Genomic DNA, 26,503 nt, shown 5'->3' on the forward strand with positions numbered 1-26,503 from the left:
ATATATATATATATATATATATATATATATATATATATATATATATATATATATATATATATATATATATATATATATTCACTTTTAATTATTGCACATGAGTCCTATTTATTTAGGAATGCCTATATATATGATAATATATTAAATTATTAATATGATCAAGTGAGAATAACTCTTAGGTAAAAAATTAAAAATAAAATTATGGAATAATGCTATACACCAATCTAGAAAGATCAATAACTTTAAAGCAATTGGAATTAGAAAAATACAGTGACATTTTGATAAATATTACAAATTTTTCTAAATGTAGGTAAAATAAAACTAAAAATTTGTGTCAATGATATGTAAAAGTGAAACTATCTTGAATGCCTTTTAGAATTTCAATTCTTGGGTGCATTTTTACGTATTATCAAATATCAAAAATACTACTTGGACTCTAAAAATCTACTCCCAACTTTTATTCCATGTGTGTTCAAATTTTATTGGAAGAAAAAATGAATTGATAAAAATTATAACTCATTATATTAAGCAATCAAAGCATATCATATCATAGAAAGTAAAAAATAGAATTAAAAAATGTGAGCAAATATACAATATTTGTACATACATTGACACATGACAATTATTTTCACAGATTCCAACCTATATTTATTATTATCATGAATATAATGATCTCATAATTTTAATCAAAAGAAATTATTTATTCTCAAAAAAAAATCAAAAGAAATTATATTACATAATTATACTCACATTATCTACTTTTATGTTGTATGAATTGATCCAGACTTCACCCATCACCAAATGAGGCAACAGAGCAAAGAGTCGTAGCAACCTGGTTGCCCCCACGGGCCACCCTCGGTTTCACCAAAGATTAAGTAAGCAACAAGAAAACCGGTTATTCCCTTTTCCTCTTTTTCACAAAAATAATAATAATAATCATCACGTGGGGACCACGCCTCCACAGCTTTTCCATATTAAATTTTGGAAACCGATAATTCAAGTTTCCGGTCACCAACTGCAACGTATCGAGCAGTAAAACGCCGGCGCGCGGCACGTGTCCAGTCTCGACCGGTAGTAGATCGATGTGATAGAATCTTCTCCCAAAATGATTGCCCTTCAATTTTAAAAGATTCCTACGTCTCGATCCAATAGAATATGTTAGAGAAGATAAATTAATGTAACTTAGTAGCTCAACAGACAAAGTTAAATGCCTGTGTCAACAAAGGAGCATAATCCTCAAATTGATGCTGTCAAATTTTAAACTTTAATTTTTTTTTTTTAAATAATACTGTTTACTTAACTACTAAACTAAGCTAGTGCGAGCAATATAATAGTAATATCTGGCACCGCCGTGCGTGGTTTTACTGCTAACGGAGTTCGCGTGCATCTCCAGCACGTCAACACAGTCAGGCAGTCAGTGGCTCACGCGCTATGTGTGATCCAACTCTGATTTCTGTCTGAATCCAAATTTCTTCTTTTCTCTTTGTTCAGATTAATTCTCGTTTCTCAGATTTCTCGCCTCTACTCTACTTTACAAGATGATATCAAACTTGTACCCGAATATGCATGCAATTTAGAGTGAGAAAATGGGAGAAAAACAACAAAAAAAAAAAAATTAAAAAAATTGCTGTCACAATTAAAGAAGAAGAAGAAAAATCATGATTTAAGCTGTGCACAAACCAACGAGATTATTTTTATTTTTATTTTTAAAAAAATTTTGTGGGTCTAAAAAAAAATCAAGTCTCTTTGTAAATATGTTATTTTCTCTTCCTCTCTTCTCTCTTCTCCACCAACTCATAGCTTTTCTCTTTCATTTGTGAAAAAAAATCTCAAATAAATTCCTAATGGGGTTGCTCTTAAGAATAAAAAAAATATTTAGCAATGCAAACAACAATATAGTTTATTTATAAGAAAGACCGTAATCGCTATTTGAAGGTTTAGTGTATAAGCTCATCCTGTAATCCTAACCAACAAAGGTTTTCAAGGAAGTAAACCACATATATTGTCCATAATTGATCAACTCGATCAACCAAGAAGACCAATAGACAATTTTAATGATGAATCAAACTTATAATTTTATATTTCATCTGCCCCATTTTACTTGTCATGTATACTATTGTCAAACCAACTCTTTTTTTGTTTGTTTGTTTTTTTTTTTTTTGTTTTTTTTTGTTTTTTGTTTTGTTTTGTTTTTTGTTTTGTTTTTGTTTTTGTTTTTGTTTTTTTTTTGCGAAACACCAACTCTTTTTTCTTTGCTTATTTTCTTTATTATTAGTTGTTAATTTTTTTTAAATTTAAATTTTTGTGTCTTTTAGTACTTTTAATGTAATTTCTAAATATATAAATTTTATGAGTTAATACCCAATATAGTTCTCGACTATAGTGATTTTACTCAATTTAGTCCTAAATGACTTTTTGTACTCTATTTTTTTAATACTATTTTTTTGTACTCTATTTAACCCTCGACTTTGATGGTTTTACTCAATTTAGTTCTCTGTTAAGAATTCATTTTGTTGGTTGTTAATAGTAAGGTTAACATGGTAATTTCATTTTTACTTTTATTTTTTGTCAATTGATTACCTCTCCTAATTTCCTTCCCTCTTCTTCATCATCTATGCAATTCCCCCCTTGCTTCCTCAAAAAGGGTAGCTTAATTGATCTATGATGTAAATGATCATATACAATTGGTTTGGCAAACATCCACGGAATAAAGGAATAATGTTTATGTTGTATTTTCGGAAATATGGATTGAAAACAAAAATTATTTTTTAGCATGTAGATCAATAAAATTAAAGAAGAAAGTATACTGTGAAATGAATGGTTTGGGAGGGATTGGGGAATGAAGGATGGTTGATGTGAAAGCGAGCAAAATCTGGTAGTTAAGGGAGAAATGTGATTCATTGCTAATTAATGCGGGGAATCTCATTGCACAAGTGCAGGTAGGCAGTTCAGCTGGGATATAGGTGATCAACCAAAAAGAAAATGAAAAGATAAAATTACTTCCATATGTGTGCTAGCATTTTTATTGCCTGTAATTTCTGAAGAGCGTTTACTATCCACAACATATGTAATATGTGGAGTAGTTAGTTTCTCAAACAATGGATGAAAAAATCATATCTATATCCAAGTGCAGCATTAATTATTAGTTTGCAATGGTTAATATTTGAGCATATAAATGACTTAGCCCTTTCATTTCTGTCAAACAGATTATGGAAATGGAAATCATGTTCAAGGAAAAGGGAGAACAGACTCTTGATCAGGAGTTTTGTGAAGAATGAGGGAAATTAGGAAAGATAATTAATCTAGTAAAAAATAAAAGTGTAATGAAATTACCATGTTAACCTTGTTATTAACAGCCAACAAACAAAAATGTTAACAGATGACTAAAGTGGGTAAAATCATTAAAGTCCATGACTAAATAAAGTACAAAAAGTCACTTAGGACTAAATTGAGTAAAACCACTATAGTCGATGACTATATTGGATATTAACTCTAAATTTTATATACTGAACTTTTTTTTTTGAAAGTACTAATACTAAACTTAATGTTATGAAATATTGAATTCAAAATAACTTATTAAATCTTGTTAATCGAATCAGACACATAAAATGATATAGAGAGACTAATTATTAAATCAATTGTCTAATTAATCAACTTGGTCTATGTATGAATTGGTTCTAGTTGCAAAAATGAGCTCTGGCAAGGTGTTTTGAGCAACCGGCTTTCATGCCGTCGCGAGAAAAAGTAAATTTTCATTTAGTGGTTATGTGGAACATGTTTTATATGAGTTTCATAAGCCTACTATGAACCTAGTTTGCAACTTTGCACCCAACGCCTTGCAATATAAAATCTTGTTTTGGAAGTAATATGATTCATGAGTTGCTTGTACTTAAGGCATAGTACACAAAACTAAGAACTATTAATAATAAATATTAAATGAGTATGAAGATGATTGAAGAAAATTCGTAATTACTACTTGAATATGTGTTAGGGTGAAATTCGTGTGTTATTAGGGATGAAACTTGTATTGTGATCTTAGTGAGCAAATGAACATAAAAAGATAAATCATCCTAAGAGCATCCCCAATAGTGATTTTTGGGGAGACTTTTACATATGAAAAAAAACTTATGCATTGATTTTTGGCTAATGGAAAGACAAGTTTTTGACTGGATCTTCCTCCTACAATGAGCTAGTTTGTGGCAGAAATTTAAAAAAAAAAAAAAAAAAGAAACTACGATCTCACGGGCGCCTAAGCAGGCACGTGCTTGGACGTTTCGAAGTGCTCACCAGCTAGCGGACACTCTAAATTAACTTTATTTATTTATTATTATTTTTTAAAATGGCCATTGCATTTGCAATGACCAGCTTCTTTTTCGTTTTTAAAATTAATTTAAGTTTTATAACATATTCTATAATTTTTTAAAAAAATTATTTAATATTGTTACTAAATTAATAATTATCAATTAAATTAAAATTTCATAATTATCAATAATATTATTATTTATTTATTTTATTATTATCAATAATATTGTTATCAAATTTATAATTATAATTATAATTTTTAGAATGATAATAAATAAAGAAAGAATTAAAAATTAGTGGAATAAAATGGTAGGTTTACAAACAAAAATTTAAAATTAATGGAGAGAAGAATTTTTGAGATTGAGTGAAATAATGGATAATGATAAGGTGAATGCTCGGATTCACAAAAAACTTGAAACAAAAATTTCACTATTGAGGTTGCTCAGGCTAACGAGATTTTTCTAGCTTGAGGAGTGGTATAATTAAAAAATATATAAAAATTGAGAATGGAGCAAAAGTTCTCAACTAATATATAATAGAGTCGTTATGTGGTTGGCTCACTTGGCTGTCTAGGCACACATATTATATAATTTATGCAAGTTGGTCATCAAAGTTCAGACTAGCACCAACAAAACAACCAAAAATGTAACTTCACTGTCATTTAATTTTCATATATAGCACATATATTTTTTATTTAAAAATTATTTTCATTTGAGAAATGTAAGTACAAGACAGTATTAGATTGCATTTACAGACGACAATACCAACTTTTATTTAGACAACTATTACTAAAAAGAGAGAATTCAATTTAATTTAATTGATACCTCTAGTAAAATGAAATGAATAATATAATATGGATGAGGATATAAGATTGTGGGGAAACATCCAATCAAGTTGGTCAGATAAATGATTTAACTTCACCCAAAAAACATATATTAGTATTATTAGATGCATTCTGAGTTTTCAATTTTGCACCCATAGCATTATGGACCTTGGATCTGAACAAAAGGGTACAAAATTTATACCCGTACGTATGATACAAAATTTTATAACACAAGACACAAAAAATCACAACACAAGACACATACACATGTTATATATTTATTTATTTTTCAAATCTGATTTAGATACATAATTTATGTTCATAGACACAAAATTTCACTAACACAAGTGACACATAAATTCATAACATAAGACACAATTACTAATTTATTTTAGGTACAAAATTCATACTCTTAAGATACAGAATTTCATAACACAAGACGCACAAACTCACAACATCTGGCCTATAATGGGTAGAAAAAATGACGGTCAAATTTTTAAATCAAATGGATGGTTCAGATTGTTTAGATTTATATTTTTCCTTGAGATTTCCTAATTTATCCTTAGTTATATGATTATCCATTAAATTTTTCCGTTAAATATTCTCTTTTCCGTTAATATTCCGTTAACTTTTAACTTACCCATTAATTTATATAAGTAAGGTCTTAGGTTCAAACCCCATCCCAATCAAAGTTGGCATAATTGTTGAACATATATACTACGAATATGTTAGAGTATATATTATTCAAAAATAAGTACCCTACTCTGTTACTCTTATTAAATTAAATAAATTTGTAGTTACAAAAAAAAACAAAAAAAATAATACATATGTATTCTTTAATTTATAATTTGATGCCTACAATGCCTTTATTCAAAAAAAATATTTATTATCAAAAAATTTAAAAAAAGATATAATTTTATGAGTTATATTGTCTATATTTTCTACAATGTAAAGATTCCTTACCTTCAAATTTATTAATTAATTATATTCACTACATTGTTCATTATTTTCTTTTTACACTATCTTGTAATTAAATATCAAATTTATACTAAAAAATAATGTTATATATTTATTTACCAAATTTTATGTTAATAACATGGAAAAAAAATAAAAATAGTTTGAAGCCAATTATATTAACTACTTAGGGAGAATTTGTTAACAAAGAAATACATTCAAATAACCCAATAAATTGATTTAAAACTCATTATTAAAAATGTTAATGTAGGACAATAGAACATTGTTACACACTTGATGCATTGAAAAGATGCTGAGGGCTGAGACTACAACATTGTTGGAATCAATCTTTCAAATTCATAATTTTTTTTTTTTTGAGAAATAGCTATCGTTGCAGCGCAGCATTCATAAATACACTCATTCATACTAATTCCAAAACTATGAACTTCAAAATAAACATGTACAAAATGGATGTACAAACTGTTGATGAAACTGGACATATTGTAACATCAATATTCGGACTATCTGCAAAGGTATTGTTGTTACTATCAAGTAAACAAGTTATAAAACTAGAACAAAATGTACTACTCATTAAATTTCTACAAATATAATAAATATTAATATTTTGTTCAATACTTTCACATGAGAATGTACGACACCCATCTCACAACACAGAAACATGTAGGGGGAAAACTACCACTGTCAAATATCAATAGGTGATTGCAAGATCAATAATTTATAGTACAACTAAGATCTTAGTCATATATACAAACAAAACGAGACAAATCTACAACTTCCTACATCATAATCTTATTGCATGGCGTTGTCCTCTATACTACTACAATAACTCAATTGCACATGACACATTATCAAATACCAATAAATAAATTAAAAAAAAACAAGTACTGAAGATAAAAACAATGCAATGCTATCCGAAAGAGAATTAAAAAGGCTTAGAGAAATTCAAACGAAAAAGTAGTATTTATTTATACTATCATTTTTAGACTAAGTATTTAGATTAACATTTTTACAAAATTGCAAACATTTATTTTAGTGACAATTATAATCAATCGTTCATATATTATCTTGCATTCATAAACTTTGAATTAACGATTTAAATAAACAAATTCAACAATTAATTACATATATATGCATGAGCATCTTTTATATATAATCTTGTATTGGATATACTTTAAAATATTTATTTAATAATAAACATTGGACATTATCTCATTCGTGCAATGCGCGTGAAAAACTAGTAATTCATCTACCCATGAACCAGGGTTGTTATCGCCTGGTCCATGGTATAAGGATTGCCTTAAGTTGTTATTACCGTTAAATAACATCGCGCAGTGTCTACTTTCTTATATATGTACAAATTATTTCGTAATTTTATTTTTTAATTTATACAATATTAATTATTTATATTATTTTTATAAGATTTTTTATAATATTTGTAAGATGATGTATAGTTTTACATTTATTTTAATCATATAATTTAATCATTATTTTTGTTTATTAAGCATTTTTATTACACATAACATGTTTATATATATATATATATATATACTCTTACCATTGATTATTGTTAATTTGGTAACCTCAGAATAAATTAATTTATGAAAAAGTGCAAATAATATCAAATATATTATTTACCGTATAATACAAATAAAATATTTAATATTATTGACACGATATTGATCGGACCGATATACACTACAGAAAAATAATTTATAGAGAAAGCTGAGTGTTAGCTTGTAACAAACGTCTCCACCTTCCTTTAAAAAATGACGTACACAGAGGAGTGAGAAAGGTGAAGGCACTACATATATTACACTTACACACACCCTTCTCTTTCATGCGATATTCACATTGAGACACAACAGAGAGAGAGAGAGTTTGATGAGCTGAAGAAGACAGCGGCGGGCGTTGAAAAAAGTGAGTAATTAATGTCGGTTCTTTAATCTCTCAATGGCTCTCCCTGTTTCTCAGATTCAGCCATTTTTAATTCGCTTGCTGTTTCTCTTTGATTGATCAACCGATTTGATTCGGTTCAGCTAAGCTTCTTATCGTTGCATGTTTTGATTGCTTTCTAGAGATCCAGAGAGAGCGCATTGAACGGTTATATCATCTTTTTTTTTCCCGCACTCAATTTCGTATTCATTTCCATCAGTAATCCATTCAAAATGAAAGGAAGTGTGGCAATGGATCAAATGCTGTCAAAATATGTGTAATCTATGATCGTATATGTGAGAATTGTTACTTTCTAACTCTTTCTCTTAGATTTTTCATTATGTAGTTTTCATGATTTTGCGCTCTTCTTCGACGTATGAACTGTAGAATTATGAATACTCAAATGGAATGAACCTTATCATTTTAACTTTCCTTTTATGTTTTTTACTTGTTTGCTTTATTTTATTCTATTTATTTGTTTGCTTTTGGTTTGTCTACTGAATTTCCTATCCTGCACGTGAATTTTGGCAGGAAATGTGTTATTATTTCAGAGTGGTTGAATGATTGGCTTATTGTATTCTCTGTTCCAGTTGTTAAATCTAAACTTTGCTTGTTCTTTCCCTTATTTGGCCAGCGAATTCGTGAGTGATCCAAAATTACCCATCCCAGAATTTTAGTACTGCATGTTAGTAATAAAAACTCTAAAAAAAATTTCTTCTGCCTGTTTACACTGACAGATCACTGGAAATTGTGTCTTGAGTGTTTCAGTTCTTACTGATAAAAGGGTAACCGTTACAGAGTTGCACTTAGTTAATGATGAGCTGGAATTTGCAAATGGAATTTCAATACACAGACACAACCTTGCCTTATGACTCAATTGGAAGCTTCATGGATTTCTTTGAAGGGATGGCTTATGACCATTTGAACTATATCTTTGCTGATGTTCCATATGCTCAGGTCCATTGTTTTATCTTTTATGAATATTTAGCAATATGACCATTCCAACTTGACTATAAATGCTGTAATGGGCTGATGTTGAATCGGGGAGAGTAAAGCAACTGTAGTGCCATTTTTGCCCTTTCACAAAATGGCATGACTCTTAGCCTATAAGCCAATAATGGAAGACATTCTGTGTCTATCCAGTATTGCTGGCATACGAATTGTTGCATTATTGGAGATATATTTCTGGTATTGATGTGACTAAGTTAATTTGCTCTTTTTTAACATAGTTATTTCTCCCTATTGAAGTACTAGTTTTCCTCCTTGTAAATTTGGATATCTTCTTAAGCATAATAATTAGTTTTTTTTTTGACAACACCTAAACACAGTTTTTAACCTTCTGTGTTCTGTGCAGGAGAACTCTTCTGTTAATACCAATCTGTACAAATTTGGGTTCTCTGAACCTGAAAGTTTCTCTTATTATGATTATAGTCCTGGTTATTCTGTGACTGGTCAAGTTTGTGGAAATGATGGACAAGATTGTCATATTGGAAACTCTCAAACACTTGCTGATAATGATGTAGTAGCAGCAAATATGCATCGAGAAGACAATTCAATCTCCACCTCGCATGCTAATTCTGTGGAGTGTGAGTTCATTTTCTCCATTTGCTCTGGTTGAAAGGCTGAGGAAATAGTTCATTTCATTTCTTTGACTGGCACGGACTAGTTTAGCAACTGTCTCTCTTAATTCAATGGAATTGTTTTATGGGGATTTTGTATAATTTCTCAAGTGAGGCATGATTTCTTGTCTTTGTGCATTCAATAGTAACTTCATTAGTTTTAGATAATTTGGAGTAGTAGATACAACTCTGCTTATAGGAGTCCTATAACTGAATATTTTGGATGCTAACCTGTAGGTTAAATAATTAATGCTTAAACAAGCAGTTTTGTTCCCTGGTTTCAAGTTTCTTATATTTGTTGATAGATGCATTGTAGTTAGAAATGCAGAGTTACATATAGGGCACTATTCTGCCTATCTTTGTGCTTAGGTTGTAACATGCATGAAATTTGTTAATTACTAAAAGCCTTTGGCATCTTACATTCTTGTACCTTTGTTGAGAAATTAGATTGTCATGACTATGATAGATGCAATATTAAATATGTTTGTATTGCAGGTTCTCGAGTTTATCAGAATACTTGTGATAATGAGGTAAGAAGTTTTCTCGCTTACATTCAGACTTTACTAGCATGGAACATCCTTCTAATGAAAACAAAAATTTCACTCTTCTTTCTGAATTGATGCAGGTTGTTTGGCAAGACAATATTGATCCTGACAACATGACCTATGAGGTTCAACATCTAAAATTTAGAATTTGCATCATTAAACTGTCTGAATTTGTTATATAAATGCTGATAATTCATTTTCAGACACCAATTATCTTCTGTCTTTCATCCTAGGATTTGTAATGAGTTAGGAGGATTATGATTTATTAAAAGGAAAAAAAAAGGCAAATAAAACAAAGTAAAGGAAGATAAAGGGTGATTAATATCTGCAGGGAGAAAACAGCACCCAAAATGGAATCCATTAATTCCACATATTTTATTTGCATTTAAAAGACAGCTAAGAGGCACAAAAGAGAACTACATTAAGGTCAATATTATAAATTGAAAGAGAAATAGGTAGGTTCAAATGGATAAAGTGCACTTTCTAAAACTATATGCTTGGTGAGAGGCCAATGGAAATGGAGGTAATATATCTAACAAATAAAATTAGTTGGTTGATTTTATAGCTAAGAAGTGAGAAGGATGGGAGTTTTGCTGATATTTGGAACCATGTTGGTCTCGTTATCATCCCTAATCTCTACGGCCTTGGTTAGTCATTTACCTTATAGTTATGGCTTGCTTGGTGATTAGTGTCTTACTCTTAATATTTGTTCTACAAGCAGTTAGCATATTGACTTTAAAAAGTTGTCCATTCTTTTTCTTAAGAATGCCTCAGTTTATTAACTGCAACAACTACTTTTCTTCCAAGTCTTGTTGGTCTTTCTGGACCCTAAGGTTCAACCTGCCCTTTCTGCACCTTTAAGTTACATACTCTAAACACTTTGCTTAATTAGTTTCTTGCTTTTATTTATTTATTTTTTTTGAAAATGAAAACTATTCAGAAATTCTTTGTTACTTCTGACCTCTGAATTCAGGTGATGAGGATGATAAAGTATATTTAGAAGCCCAATCATTTTCCTGTCACTTTATTTTACCTTGTGTGGAGGAATACTAGCCAAATATATATAATTTACATATTGAGTCAAAGATGAACCTCTAATGACTAGGGTTGAGCCTGCGAAGATCTTTTTATATGTTTTGTGAAAGTAGCAAATAAAATATCTTAAGAATATTAGTGGAAGAATACAAAGAAAATGATGTATAGTGGCCCATATTTCTGGCTTTCAAGTATCTAGAGATTTCACTCTTATATTGGGAATTACTTGCTGGATATTTGTTTGAGATAGGATCAAATTACGAGTTGTTAACAAGAACTCTTTGAAAGTAAATATGACAAACAACCAGAAAATAATGGCAGGACATGTAAAGCAATGGGACCTTGTTTTGAATTTTATGGTAGAAACTGAACCAGATAGAAAAAATTATATAACAAACAGTAATTATGGATAACTGCTTGGATGCAGTACTTTATACAAGATTTTAGCTAGCATTAAACTCCTGTTTTCTTTATAAGTGCCAGAACCCCACACTATTTAATGTTTATGCTGTTATTTATGGAGTATGTATATAAATTATTATAGATTTGCCCATTGGTTCACAGGAACTACTCGAATTGGGAGAGGCAGTTGGGACACAAAGCAGAGGCCTTTCTCAAGACCTTATCTCTTTACTTCCAGTCACAAAGTTCAAGTGTGGCTTATTTTCCAGAAAGAGATCAAGAAAAGAAAGGTCAGATAATGAGTTTCTAAAAGGCTTGAGTGGCTTTATACAATTTTGTGGATTTTGTCAGTACTCACTTCAATACCTGTCAAGAGAGTTTGGAGAAAACAGATATGCAGTGAAATTTCTTAAACTGTTAATCCAATTCTTAGAGAATTATAAGTATCAATTTCATGCATTTGTTGACTATTTGCTATTTGACCTGAAACATAAATAAATATACCCGCACATCTACATATCAGTATACAATTGTTTATCCCTCCAGGTTACATCCTTGTGTATGGCATGAAATCAAAATCTCTAAAGGATTATCTTCATCATCCTACATATATATTGGGGCAGAATTCATTTTTCATTTGTTTGTTTGACTCTTAACTTAATAAGGAGTCATCATTTTTCTAGATGGATTTTCCATCTATTGATGACTATCTGTTTTTCATGAACATATTGAATTTGGTTTCTTTCTCAACAGGTGTGTAATCTGCCAGATGGAATACAAACGAGGTGACCGACAAATCACTCTTCCATGCAAACACGTGTATCATACTAGTTGTGGCAGCAAGTGGCTAAGCATCAACAAAGTAATCAATGAATCACCATATATGATCCCAATAATAATAATGCTTGGTCTAGCAAAAACTAGCTAGGCTATTTATTATATTGCTAAACTTGTCCTAATGTAACAGGCATGCCCGGTCTGTTACACAGAGGTGGTGGTTGTTGATGCATCAAAGAGGTGAAGCTGTTTTTGTTAATCCGTCAGCATAGGGGTTGGGTACCAACTTCAAACGTCTCGCCTCGTCTTTGTTCAAGCTAAGGTTTTGAACAGTTTTGCTCCTTCCTTTTCCTTTGGTGCACCATGTAGAATGTAAAACCAATTCAACCTGCAGCATTTTGAATTAAAGGAGTTTGTTGGAGCTTGCATGCACCACAGACTATATTGCTCCACATTTTCAATATTTCACCAGATAACTTTAGGGGTTCGTGTGATTGGACTACCGATCCTTTCCTTCCAATCCTGTCTAAAAGATTTTCTGCATTTAATTTGTACTCATCTGATATGTGGACAAGCTGTTTGAAATTAATTGAAGATTCACTTGTTTGCTGAATGGAAAATGCTTATTTCCATGCATTTTTTCACTGCTAAGAATCTCTCCTTTAACTTTTTTTTTTTTTTTGGGTACTACTTACTCTGTCAATACCGTCTGTTCATAACTATTTTTTCAACCTACTGAAGTACACCGGAGTGACCTTCCATTTGGGCGAGCCACTTCGTGTCACTAGACCACAAGGTCACTAAATAAAACAAAATGTTAAACAATTAAAACATTTTCATTGGTAAAAAAAAAACACATAATATGGCTTTTACTAAATCAAAATGTTATAAAAAGTCGAGGGACTTTAGCTTGATTATTGCTGAATATCTCATTATTATTAACTTACTTTTTGTTTTTTTAAAAGAAAACGTGTTTAATTATTTAAAAGATCTATTTATTTATTGTTTTGTTTGTATATTTAAAAAAAAAAAATTTATTCTCTCAATTATTCATAATTTGGCTGTATTAGTCTTTCATTATCCAAAATTATAAATTAAATATCCCCTAACTCTATGATTGTGGCAGTCTTAATGATTAATTTCATTCAATAATCGATTTACACTAAATTAATTGAATTGTTCATTGAAATACACACACGCACCCTACCATAGCATGCAATTGCATACTAGCTAGTCATAGCCAATATAAATTAGTTAACGCAAACCTAATTACTTATTAGTAAATTTCTTATTTAACTTTTAACTATTCTGGCATTTTAAAATTTAATTCTCATTTAATAATTTGACCATATTTTGTTTTTAATTTTGAATTTATGCTTTTGTTATCATTTTTGTGAAATTTGGGAATTAAAAGGTAAGTTATTATCACATTAACTACGAAATTATCTTCTGACCTAAACTAAGAGAAATTTCAAATTTGCAAGCAAATACAATAAGCTAGCTAGCCTGCAACAACCTTAAAGCAATAGAATATAGGAGAAAAAATGTCGTTGATGAATGGCTTACCCAGAGGCCGTACGTTCGTCATGGTCATAATGCATTTATAATTATACATGGCTGGCTGAATGTGTATACATTAATTTTACACTCATTATACCGTGGACCATGGGTCATGGTTGATATTGCAGTTGTGTTGAAAGGGAACTGCAGTTGTGCGGAACAGAGACCGTGTCATCCATTTGGAACTGTAGTTGTGTTGAAAAGATACTGCAGTTGTGTTGAACGGATACTGCAGTTGTGTTGAACGGATGAACAGTCTCTGTTTCGTGCAACTGCAATTTCCTTTCAACACAACTGCAGTATCTTTTAAACGCAACTGCAATATCCGTTCAACACAGCTGCAGTATCAGCTATGATCATGGTCCACAATATAATTTGCGTTAATTTTATCCCAATAAATATACAAATTCCTAATACAATAACTACTTACTTTTGTTAAAGATCTTGTGGTTTAGTGGTACTTGGTTTATACTCTCACATAGAAGAGAGCGGGTTCGAGCCTTTGTGGAGGCGACTGTTGATTTTTTGTACTTCAGTAGGTTGAGAAAACAGAGTCAGTTGTACTAAAAAAAAAGCTGCTAAATTTTTTTTTTTTTGAAACTAAAACCATTTCGTCTATTAATTTCTTTCTTCCAACAAAACATTATAAAGAAAACAAGGAGGGTATGAAGACCACTCCACCCCTCGCAAACTAACTTAGAAACAGACTTTTGAGCTAGAATATGAGCAGCCCGATTCACATATCGTTTGATAAAAGAGATAGACACATGAGTAAACAGACTCAATCAGTCTTTAATATCCATCAAAAGTAAATCAAAAGAGGACTCTCCAATGTTAGATCTAAGGCCCTAGACAACAGTTAAAGCATTTGACTCAACTAACACTCTTTCATAGTCTTTGTCCTTGAGCCAGCTTAATGCTTCACGAATGACAACTGCTTCAACCTCTTTGGGGAGTAGACGCCTTTCCATGGAGTACGTTTTGTTGTTCGGAAGTTTACTCGATCGTCCATGAAAATCCATCCTAATCCCATTCTTCCCCATTCACATCAATTGCAACATCGACATTAAGTTTGAGCTAGCCCACTTGAGGTTTTTCCTACCTTACTGAAGGACCAGTTGGATTAGGCAAGTTTCCTTCATCTCTTTTTGCCATTTCCTGCCAATCCCTTAGGTATGTCAATGCTCTTTCAACAATTTGCACAATTGGAGTAGAAATATTTTTCCAAAGTTCGTCGTTTCTGCATAGCTAGATGTTCCAGCACAACATAACTAGAATGGAAATATCATTTCTTGTGAGAATACGGAAAATTTTTAGCACCCAATTAGTAGAATTTTGACAATCATTTGGACTTATAAATCTGTTCATCCTACTCCAGCATTCCCTCGCAACATTGCACTGCACAAGAGTATGAAAAATAGTTTTAGAGTCCTCTTGACAAATCTGGCATATGTTGGAGCACTCAATTTTTGTTTTTTTGTTTTGATGAAGTAAACTAGTAGTGGGAAGACAAGAAGTGCAAGCTTGCCAAAAGAAGATTTTCACTTTTGGGGGAATATTCAACTTCTAGATCTTTGTGCATTCGAAAGTGTTGGGCATCGGCCGAGTTCAGCCCCTGCTCCATTCGAGACGTGGCACTGTGACTTACCATGGAGGGATGTTGTTAAATGGTTAATGCTCACATACTTATCACCCATTGGTTTTAAGTAGGATATAACAACTAAATAGTCAAAAAACTTTGTAGTTAAGCGTGCTTGACTTACGATAGTCACAAGATGGGTGACCCACTAGAAAGTGAGCATAATGCAGCGTTGAGATCCATTAATTTGTATCAGAGCTAAGGTCACAAGTTCGAATTGATGGCAAGGCGAAATCCAAGTCCAGTCCCAGATGGGATGTGAGAAATCTAGAAGTATCCCAATTGTTGAAGATGTCACGGATTCTTTATCCCATGCAACACCCTGATCACTTATGAGAGAGGCCACTGTTGCATTTTCTAGATAATGAAAAGAATGAGTTGCCACAACAACATTTGTATAGTTAGGTAGCCATTTATATATCATTCCAAATACGAATGTAATTCCCATCACCCACACTACATCTGTTATTCCTTCTTATAATCCTGTGTTTCTGTTAGGAATAAGTGTAAATTAGATTTTGATAATACCAAAAGACTTAGAAAATTTAGTCCCCAATTCATTTTACTCTTTTAGACTTAGGAAAAATACTCAATGTTGAGTGTTGTTCTGACCAACTATTTGGTGGATTGGGCCTTTGTAATTTTTAACTTTCTAAGGCAGTTCATTAATTAAGAAAGCTGTTGATAGGGTTGCAAGAACCTTAGTTCAGAATGTTAGTTTTGATTTTCTGGTCACTAAGCTATTAAGGATGAAGGAAGTTGCACTCAACCTATGGGTTCCAGCTCACAAGAATGCTCATCTCTTCACTACAAAGCCCCACACTTCAAAAGGCCAAACATCCACACCAAAGAAGAATGCTATATTATGGAAGAAAACTCATCAAACGTTCCCTTGGTTGAAGTTGCCAAGAAAATAAAAAAGAAAGATGATGGTGGAAGGTGAAAGCCAACCCAAGAAGGCACCACTGCCCGAGAAGTTGAAAGGGAAGGTGACCGAAAAGTCCAAAGTCAAGAATGCAGAGAAGTCTAAGGGGAAGAATGTCGAGAATTCACCCATTGAGGGGTAACGAATAGTGAAGATTGTCCAAATAGTAGAGTCTCGAGAGGTTCCCAAATCACCTACCCGAGAAGTTATTGGCACCACTATTCAAGAAGTAGTTGATAATGTATCCAAATGGGTGTTAAAGTGCAGATAGTGAGGCAACCTTAGATGACCCCATAATTTAGCAAGTTCGAGTTGATGCCCATCTTGCCATGAAAATGGCTTATAAAGATATACTAGAAGCTATGTTTGCGGATGCTGATAGCACTATGTCAACTGATGATGATCTATTTGTTGAAATGTTGAGATTAACAAGTTGGCAGAAGTGGCGAATGTCCAAACTGGATATATTGGGGAAGGACTTCAAAGGATGTGACTAGAAGAAGAATTCTCTCTCAAATGGTTAGGTATAACCTCCATTCCAGTAGCCACAAACATCGAAGAGATCAACAGGGTTTACGAGAAGTGAACTGGCTGCCATTTTGAAAAGTTATCTAGTTTTACACATGCTTGAGAGGTTGAAGGACCGAGCAGTGAAGTAGGCTGAGGAGTAGAGATTTCGAGCAGTTCACCTCAACCATCAACTGTTCAAGAGGTTGAAGATTCAAACAGTGAGGTAAAACAAGAGGTAGCTCAAGATGTTGAACAGGATAAGGACGCAAATTGTGATGAGGAGGGAATCATTGTAGAGTTAGAATCTTCACCCAGCTCTGGTGGAAACAAGGGAACACCATCTGGTATGGAATATGATAATCTCTTTTCTTTTTTTTTTTTCTTTTTTTTTGAAATTAATGCAAATGAAACTCCTTCTCTCAGTATGTTTCCTAGACCAACCAGCCAAAGCCCAATTGCTTCTCTCATCAAGTAAATGGCTTAGGAGTAACGAACTTTGATGAAAAGGGTGATGAAGGCTATTAGGAAATTAGCCAAGGAGATAGTTACAAAAAGGAAACAATTAATGTTGAAGCGACTACCACAAGAAAGTTGCTGAACTTGCAAAGAAACACTGCTAAGACCTCAAGGACAGATGAAGTGAATTTAGGGAGAATCTATTTCTTTCCCTAAATTATTTCGAGGCCATGCCAACACAGATGTGGAGATTTCTTGAAGATATGCTCACAAATCAGAGGACAATGGACGGAGGTAAATAAAAATGACACTAAGGACTTACGAGATAATGTGCAAGCGATTGGCGATGGTGTTGGTAGTCTTTCATGAGAAGGTGGATACAATTATGGATGTGTTTGTAAGATTAAAACTGAATAATATAGGATCTAACCTCCAGCCATAGTTGGTGTTTGTTGTTGCCTGAATGAACTGTGTTGAGTGCTGCCTTTGCTTGAGTGAACTGTATTTTTCCCTCACTTTTACTCTATACTCTCTGGATGGTGTATGAGACTGAATGTTTGAGCAGTGAGAGGTTGAGGTCCTTAAATAGCTGCAGACCATCAATGCAGCAGAAATCCCAAATGTCTTCCTACAGTTGTTTGTACCACAAATGGTTTGTCTCCCAAATGAAAATGACAGGTTTGGACTTTTATTGGACAAAACCTTTCATCTCCTTATTAGACAAAACCTTTCATTCTCCCACTTGGTGCAAACATTAAACTTAAAGAATAGAATAACACCAACCATAATGATATGTTTTCATTAGTGCGAGTAATATCCATTATGATCAAATGCAAACTGCTTTCAAGTACTTAATTAGGAAACAAGAAGAACTTAATGAAAATAAACCATATGTTTATTTCAAATCCAACCTAAATATTTTCTCAATGAATTTAAAGTGTACACAAAAATGAGAAAATTTCTGAATGCAAAAGAATTTCATTAAAACTGAATGTATACAAATTACAAATTGGGCGAAAGTCCCATCTTTTCAACAAGATCCTTGAATTTAAATGGAGGCATGCCTTTAGTCAAGGGATCTGCTATCATCAACTCAGTACTAATGTGCTCAATGACCACAATTTCTCTTTTAACACGCTCCCTAATAGCTAAGAACTTGATGTCGATGTGTTTGCTTCGACTCCCACTTTTGTCGTTCTTAGTTAGGAAGACTGCAGCTGAGTTGTCACAATAGATTTTTAACGGCTTAGATATAGAATCCATAATTCTAAGCCCAGAGATGAAATTCTTAAGCCACACACCTTGCGAAGTAGCTTCGAAACAAGAAACGAACTCGGCTTCCATAGTAGAAGTAGTTATTAAAGATTGTTTAACACTTCTCCATGAGATAGCCCCACCAGCCATGATAAACACGTACCCAGAAGTCGATTTTCGAGAATCAACACAGCCAGCAAAGTCCGCATCAGAATATCCAATAACATCCAAGTTATCTGTCTGCCTAAATCCAAGCTTGTAATCTTTAGTACCTTTGAGGTACCTTAAAACTCTTTTTACAGCTCTCCAGTGGTCCATACCTGGATTATGCAAATATCGTCCTAGCATTCCAACAGCAAAAGCAATGTCTGGTCTCGTGCATACTTGAATGTATCCAAGGCACCCAACTGCTTCAGCATATGGAATAGTCTCCATGGATTCTTTCTCCAGGTCACTCTTAGGGCATTGATCCATATTGAATTTATCTCCTTTTGCTATTGGAGCAACATTTGGTGAACAATTTTTCATCTGAAATCTTTCTAAAACTTTGTTTATATAGGTTTCTTGCGATAGACCCAGTATGCCCCGGGATCTATCCCTATGAATCTTTATGCCAATGACATAAGATGCATTACCCATGTCCTTCATATCAAAGTTCTTAGAAAGGAATTGTTTCACGTCACGAAGCATCCCCATATCATTAGCGGCAAGCAAGATATCATCCACGTATAAAACTAGAAAACAAATTTTGCTCCCACTCACCTTATGGTATATACAATGATCAGAGGGATTCTCAACAAAACCAAATGAAGAAATAACCCCATCGAACTTAATGTACCATTGGCGGGAGGCTTGTTTTAAGCCATATATGGATTTCTTAAGCTTGCATACTAAATTTTCACCATCTTTAGAAGAGAATCCTTCAGGTTGTTTCATGTAAACTTCCTCTTCTAGATCACCATTAAGAAAGGCAGTTTTCACATCCATTTGTTGCAATTCAAGATTAAAATGTGCAACTAAAGCCAAGATAATTCGAAGAGAATCTTTCTTTGATACAGGAGAAAAAGTCTCCTTGTAATCGATTCCTTCTTTTTGAGTAAATCCCTTAGCAACGAGTCTGGCCTTGTATCTTTCAATGTTACCTAATGAATCTCTTTTGGTTTTAAAAACCCATTTACAAGAAATAGCCTTGGCCCCATTAGGTAACTCAACAAGATCCCAAACTCCATTACTCTTCATGGAATTCATTTCATCTTTCATGGCTTCTAACCACAAATCAGAATGTTCACAATTCGTGGCTTGTGAAAAAGTTTCAGGATCATTTTCAGCTCCAATGTCAGATTCTTGTAGATACGATTCATAATAACTAGGTAATGCTGAACGTCTTATCCGAGTAGACCGTCTTAATGTTGAACCACCGATACCTTGAGAAGGTTGCGGGGCAACTACTTCTTCAGGAACTAAGGGTAGTTCTTGAATTGGTTCAGTCTGTATCGGTTCAGGAACTTGCTGTAAATCCTGAAATTGTTGAGTTTCAGCAACTTGTGGAATGTCAATGGTGGGTTGTATAACCGCGGGTGTTAATGAAGGAACACTGCGTATAAGTACAACTCCATTAGATGACGTAGAAGGGTGAGAGTCGATATGATCAAAAGTAGGAACTAAGTTCTTAAATCGATCTCTCCCACTAATCAAGTCATCTTCAAGAAACTTAGCATTCCTTGATTCCACTATCCTAGTAGTATGTGATGGACAATAAAACCTATAACCCTTAGAAGATTGTGCATATCCAATAAAGAAAGCACTAATTGTCCTCGGGTCAAGTTTCTTTTCTTGTGGATTGTATATTCTCACCTCAGACGGACATCCCCAAATACGCATATGATGCAAACTCGGTTTCCAACCTTTGAATAGCTCAAAAGGTGTCTTAGGGACAGCCTTGGAAGGAACACGGTTTAATATATACGTTGCCGTCTTAAGTGCTTCAGTCCACAGTGATTTTGGAAGTGTGGAGTTTATCAGCATACTCCGCACCATATCCAAAAGAGTCCGATTTCTTCTTTCAGCAACACCGTTTTGATCCGGAGATCCAGGCATGGTGTATTGGGCAACAATCCCATGTTCTTGAAGAAATTTAGCAAACGGACCTGGTGCTTGTCCATTTTCAGTGTATCTACCATAATATTCACCACCTCTATCTGATCTAACTATTTGTATTTGCCTCTTGCATTGGTTTTCAACTTCAGCTTTAAATAATTTAAAGGCATCCAATGCTTCATGCTTATTATGAAGTAAATACACATAGGTAAATCTTGAGAAGTCATCAATGAAGGTGATGAAATATTTCTGACCATGCATGTCCATATCAGGACAACATATGTCAGTATGAATAATTTCCAACAATGTTGAACTTCTATTGGCACCTTTCTTTGACTTGTTTGTCTGCTTACCCTTAATGCAGTCAATGCAAGTCTCAAAATCAGTATAGTCTAGAGTAGAAAGTACTCCATCCTTTACTAATCTTTTAATACGCTCAAGGGAGATATGACCTAATCTCCGATGCCATAACATTGAGGAATTTTCGTTAATACTGCATCGTTTAGTGCCGTTTTGAACATGTAAAGAATTATAAATTGAAACATTCTTTAAGTTAAGACGATAAAGACCATCAGATAATGTACCAGTGCCAATACAAGTAGAATTCTGAAATAACTTGAAATACTTGGCATTAAATTCAAATTTAAATCCAAAGGGTACAAGTCTAGAAACTGAAATTAAGTTCCTAGAGAAACTAGGAACATAAAATGTCTTATCTAGCGTCAAAACGAAACCATTATTCAAAATTAAAGTACAAACTCCGACAGCTTCTACAGGTGATGCAATCTTGTTTCCAGAGAAGATGCTACACTCAGTTCCCGTTGGCTGTCTCAGATTTGTCATAGCCTGCAAGGAGTTTGCAATGTGGATTGTTGAACCAGAGTCAATCCACCAAGAATTAGTATTAACTTCTGACATATTGGATTCAAAACATACAAAAGAAGAGGAAACATTACCCTTTTGGGACATCCACTTCTTGAATTTGATACAGTCCTTCTTCATGTGTCCCTTCTTTTTACAAAAGAAACACTTCTGTATCTTCTTAATGTCAACTTTTGGGGGCAGTTTGCCCTTAGCTGCTACGGTGGATCCCTTGGACTTTCCAGATTTTCTTTTATACTTTGTTGTGGCCATTAGAGCGTTTTCCCCAATCTCAGTCATAAGCCTTTGTTCTTCTTGCGCACACATGGTTATCAACTCATTGATAGACCAATCTACTTTATGTGTGTTGTAAGAAATCTTAAAGGGGCTATATTCTTGAGGAAGGGTATTAAGTGCAAAATGCACCACAAAAGTATCTGGTAAAATGATTTCCAGCTTCTTTAGTTGAGCTGCAATATCCCTTACTTGCATGATGTGTTTACGCGTGCCCTTAACAGTGGTAAGACGAAGGTTGATAAATCGCATTATTAGAGTACTTGCCGATGATTTCTTTGAGTCAACAAATTGATCATCAATGGCCTTGAGCAGAGGCTTGGTTTTCTGAATTTCCTCAATGGAACCACGAATTTCTCTCGAAATTTTTGACTTAATGAGGTGCACACATAACCGATTGGATCTCTCCCATCGTGCACGAAGCTGCTTGGCTTCGTCAGTGCTTTCTGCAGTAACCTCGGAGGGTTCCTCATTCAGAACAGCGTAATCTAACTCTAATAATCCCAAATGTAGGAGAATAGCATCTTTCCACTCTTTGTGATTATCGTCGTTAAGCAAAGGAACATCAATAGTTATGGTTTGAGTGACGGGTAGAGTTGCTGTAAAGAGTAACAATGAATGCTTGGTTATAATTTTTCGAGGCAAAAATATATAGAGAGAGAGAATAAAGTGCATATTGTTACCAATGTAAGTTATGCAAAAGATAGACTCGTATGCCATAAAAATTGCCTGTGGGCTAAATTTTTACGCACAATGAATCTATCAAGACTGAATGGTGGAAATAGAATGAGTACGATTTTTATTTGATTTACCACCCTTAATGACAAAACTACCAAACTATATGCCGATACATAATCCCTGTGGGTAAATTATGATCATAGTTTCGTATTTCATCCTAATTAACACTACAAATACAACAAAATTGCCTGTGGGCGAAATTTTATCATATTACGCAGAGTTAACCACAATATTCTTGCCTTAACTTTATGTGAGTAAAACTTAAGATGTAATTTTGGTAAATTGAAAATGCTGTGGCTACTCTTTAATCGACCAAAATTAAATATTATCACATTGGCAAGAAAATCCTAACAAACAAATTGAACCAAATCATGATAGACAATCCTTAGGTATACTCCCAGGAAAGTTGGTAGGTGCTAAGGCTCCTTTAAAAACCAACTCCTTAGACAGAGTAGCGTCGCAAGGGGACTAGTAGCAATATGGCTGAAGGCACTATGACAGTTTCAGCCAGCAAGGCGTTTTAAGCCAGGGCCATAGAACTAGTATTCCTCCCCAAGAAACTTCCCTAATTCATGTGTTCTCATGTTTGAAGTAAAATCGTTTGAGAGTTCTATAAGATTGTCGGTTCACCTATGGATAAGGCTTTTAATAGGGTGAACTATCTTTGTGATTCTTTAATGTGCCCTTAAATAGACACAACCGAAGAGTAATAATATGCTCAATATATCCTTAAAGGCTCTAAATTCACCTAAAAAGCACTATATCATGCATAATAAACATTTAATTCAGACCTAGAAGGCTCTAAATTCATCCTAATTAACATGCTTTTCTAAAGGCATAATTATAACAATCAAATAATTATTGCAACAAATACAAATAGCATGCTCAGATTATGCATATTATTAACTCATACTTTATAATTAAATTGCAATACTTAAACAATTTAATATAATCCTCAAAATTAAAAATTCATATAGCAAATGTAGAACTCAATATTTGCTCAAAATTGAATAATAATTTAATGAGGAATTAAATTGAACAATTAAAGATAAAAGAAGTCCAAATATGATGTAGGAAAATACTTAAACAAGCCCAAGAATAAAATAGGCCCATATATAATTATAGTGAGCCCAAAAGTTAAAGCATGTCCAAATGACTTAAACAATCTAAATGGGCCCAATTATATATATTTTTTTTTTTTTTTTAAGTATAATGGGCTTGGCCGAATTGGGCCAAACCCAAACTAATACAATTTCCCTTTATCATTCTTCTTCAATAGTTCAATAATTTTCTTTGATCCATCAAAATAGGCTCAAGCCCATAACCATAGACTATTATAATTTTAAGCTAGCCCAAGCCCATATTATTAATCCCATTCCATTAGGCCCAAAAAATAATAATCATTCTTATTTAAACTTAGCAGCCAAACCAAGCCAAACCTAGCGTATTTAACTTCTGTATCAATTAGCTCCCTTGCGCAGCCAGCGAACAAAGAGTCGAAAAAAAGAATGGAGACCGAAGCAATCGGAAAGAGGAAGACGGTAGCGGCAACCGGATGGAGATGAAGAGAAACTGGCCGGAGCCCATTCCTCGCCATCGCCATCCGCCGAACCCAGCTTCACCGTCGCCCGCCGTCCGCTGCTTTTGGTCGCTGCAACTCGAAGCTCTGTCGCCGGCGTCGCCTAAAAAAAAGAAGCAGTGATAACGCCACCGCCGGTAACCCAGCTTTGGCATTTCTGACTTCGCCACCGAATGGAGACTGATTCTCCAGCGAACAAGTAGTAAGGCAGTATGTTTATTCTTTATAAATTTATTTTGAAATTATATTTCCTTTATATTTCGAAAAATCACTAATAATATTTTCCAAAAAAAAATTTGGATAAATTTTTATGTAGGTATATACACATATGAAATCTAGATATATATGTACATATTCGGAAAAAAAATGCAAGGCATAAATATATGTATGCATTTAATAGAATAATAATATTCAAAACAATGCATACATAAACAAACTAATCAACTAGGCAGAGATTATATTTTGCTCTGATACCAACTGTAAGATTAAAACTGAATAATATAGGATCTAACCTCCAGCCATAGTTGGTGTTTGTTGTTGCCTGAATGAACTGTGTTGAGTGCTGCCTTTGCTTGAGTGAACTGTATTTTTCCCTCACTTTTACTCTATACTCTCTGGATGGTGTATGAGACTGAATGTTTGAGCAGTGAGAGGTTGAGGTCCTTAAATAGCTGCAGACCATCAATGCAGCAGAAATCCCAAATGTCTTCCTACAGTTGTTTGTACCACAAATGGTTTGTCTCCCAAATGAAAATGACAGGTTTGGACTTTTATTGGACAAAACCTTTCATCTCCTTATTAGACAAAACCTTTCAGTGTTTGCCTCCCTTAAACAATTTGCAAATGATGCCAAAAAGGGGGAAGTAAAGGGTAAATGCAAAGCCAAAGTTGTGGCTATAGGAGAATAAGCTACCATCACTCCTGGAGGCAAAATTGTTGCATATGTTTTATACAAGGACGACAATGGTGACAAGTTCATACCTGAAAATCTTCCTCTATGGACAAAGAAATGGGAAGCAAAGAGGAAAGATGATTAGATACCCACTCGCAATGAGGAGATTAAGAAACATAGGCTAAGGGATGAAGAAGTTGAACATGAGAGCAAGCGCAAAAGAGTTGAAGTTGATCAAGCTAAAAAAAATCATTGAAAAGCTTGCTTCACAGAAGAAAGGATTAATGCTTGATTCAAATGAACATCTTGTTGATCTTCTTTTTCGGGTGATGAAGGATAGTGTGATCTCACTGACTGATGGAAGGAAGACAACCGAATGCATCCATTGGTGGAGATATGGAGTGTTGGAAGGAGCCAATGTGCTGGAAGCATTCGAAAATTGACGTCCTAGGCGGGCGCCTATGCGGCTAACTAAAAAAAAAACAGTGCACGTGTGTGTGTGTAAAGGATCATGTGAAATAATTGTCTTAGGTGAGAAATAGGATGAAATTATATCTGTAGATTGAGTCCAGATCAAGGGTCAAAATTGGAGATTTAAAAAAAAAATATGGTGGCATTATTGTAATTTTGTGTAAGTTAATTTTTTATTTTTTTGCCTTCCAGTGCACATTGTTGTGCCTTCCAAAGCATTATTTTTAAAATTGTAGATGACAAACGTTTTTTTAAAAAATCAATTAATCTTGATCAGTAATTACTAATTTGAGTTGAATATTGTTTGTTTATTTATAATTTATGGTTGTTTATGATTTGTGTTGAAGATCCTATATTAAATTTAATTTTTCAATAATTGTTTCACATCTTTGTGCCTCCAGTGCGCATTCTTTACCTTCCAGTGCACATTGTTATGCCTTCCAAAGCACATTGTTGTGCATTCCAGTTAGGGGTGGGAATAGGCTAGGCCCCTTTATAGGGGCCTACGGCCTGGCCTACTTAGGGCCTAGCATGGCCTAGCCTATTTAATAAAAAGGCCAGGCCTAGGCCTAATTAGAAGCCTATTTAGTTAAATAGGCCTAGGCCTATATTTAAAAGCCTAGCCTACAAGCCCGTAGGCCTAGCCTATTTATATATATTATAATATTTATATTTAATATTTAATTATTATATTTTACATTTTATATCTAATATATTTATATATATATAATTTAACCCCACTATATATATCTATATATATATATATATATATATATATATATATATATATATATATATATATATATATATATATATA

The 26,503-nt window shown here is 33.3% G+C and overlaps 2 protein-coding genes across 6 annotated transcripts; one reads left to right on the forward strand and one right to left on the reverse strand.

Annotated features, from left to right (window-relative positions):
* The first annotated feature begins 7,913 nt into the window (after positions 1 to 7,913).
* On the forward strand, positions 7,914 to 13,040 carry LOC116004312 (E3 ubiquitin-protein ligase BIG BROTHER-like). 4 transcript variants are annotated; one of them, XM_031244300.1, is made up of 9 exons: positions 7,986 to 8,017; positions 8,564 to 8,673; positions 8,770 to 8,989; positions 9,387 to 9,618; positions 10,147 to 10,181; positions 10,277 to 10,321; positions 11,796 to 11,923; positions 12,387 to 12,495; positions 12,601 to 13,040. In XM_031244300.1, exons 3-9 carry the CDS (start codon positions 8,846 to 8,848, stop codon positions 12,652 to 12,654), a joined length of 747 nt encoding a protein of 248 aa, XP_031100160.1. In that variant the 5' UTR covers positions 7,986 to 8,017; positions 8,564 to 8,673; positions 8,770 to 8,845; the 3' UTR covers positions 12,655 to 13,040. The 4 variants fall into 4 exon arrangements, with proteins under 4 accessions (XP_031100159.1, XP_031100162.1, XP_031100161.1 ...); XM_031244299.1 differs by lacking the exon at positions 8,564 to 8,673 and having other exon boundaries at positions 7,914 to 8,017; XM_031244302.1 differs by lacking the exon at positions 8,564 to 8,673 and having other exon boundaries at positions 7,928 to 8,017; positions 8,831 to 8,989.
* Positions 13,041 to 20,972: 7,932 nt separating this feature from the next.
* Positions 20,973 to 25,129, reverse strand: LOC116004315. Of its 2 annotated transcripts, XM_031244305.1 has the most exons (3): positions 24,836 to 25,129; positions 21,808 to 22,605; positions 20,973 to 21,697 (listed from the first exon to the last, which is right to left on the reverse strand). In XM_031244305.1, exons 1-3 carry the CDS (start codon positions 24,843 to 24,845, stop codon positions 21,663 to 21,665), a joined length of 843 nt encoding a protein of 280 aa, XP_031100165.1. In that variant the 5' UTR covers positions 24,846 to 25,129; the 3' UTR covers positions 20,973 to 21,662. The 2 variants fall into 2 exon arrangements, with proteins under 2 accessions (XP_031100165.1, XP_031100164.1); XM_031244304.1 differs by lacking the exon at positions 24,836 to 25,129 and having other exon boundaries at positions 21,808 to 22,869.
* Between the last annotated feature and the right edge of the window lie 1,374 nt (positions 25,130 to 26,503).

Source organism: Ipomoea triloba, chromosome 14 (genome assembly GCF_003576645.1).
Source record: "Ipomoea triloba cultivar NCNSP0323 chromosome 14, ASM357664v1".
In the NCBI taxonomy this organism is placed as follows: Eukaryota; Viridiplantae; Streptophyta; class Magnoliopsida; order Solanales; family Convolvulaceae; genus Ipomoea; species Ipomoea triloba.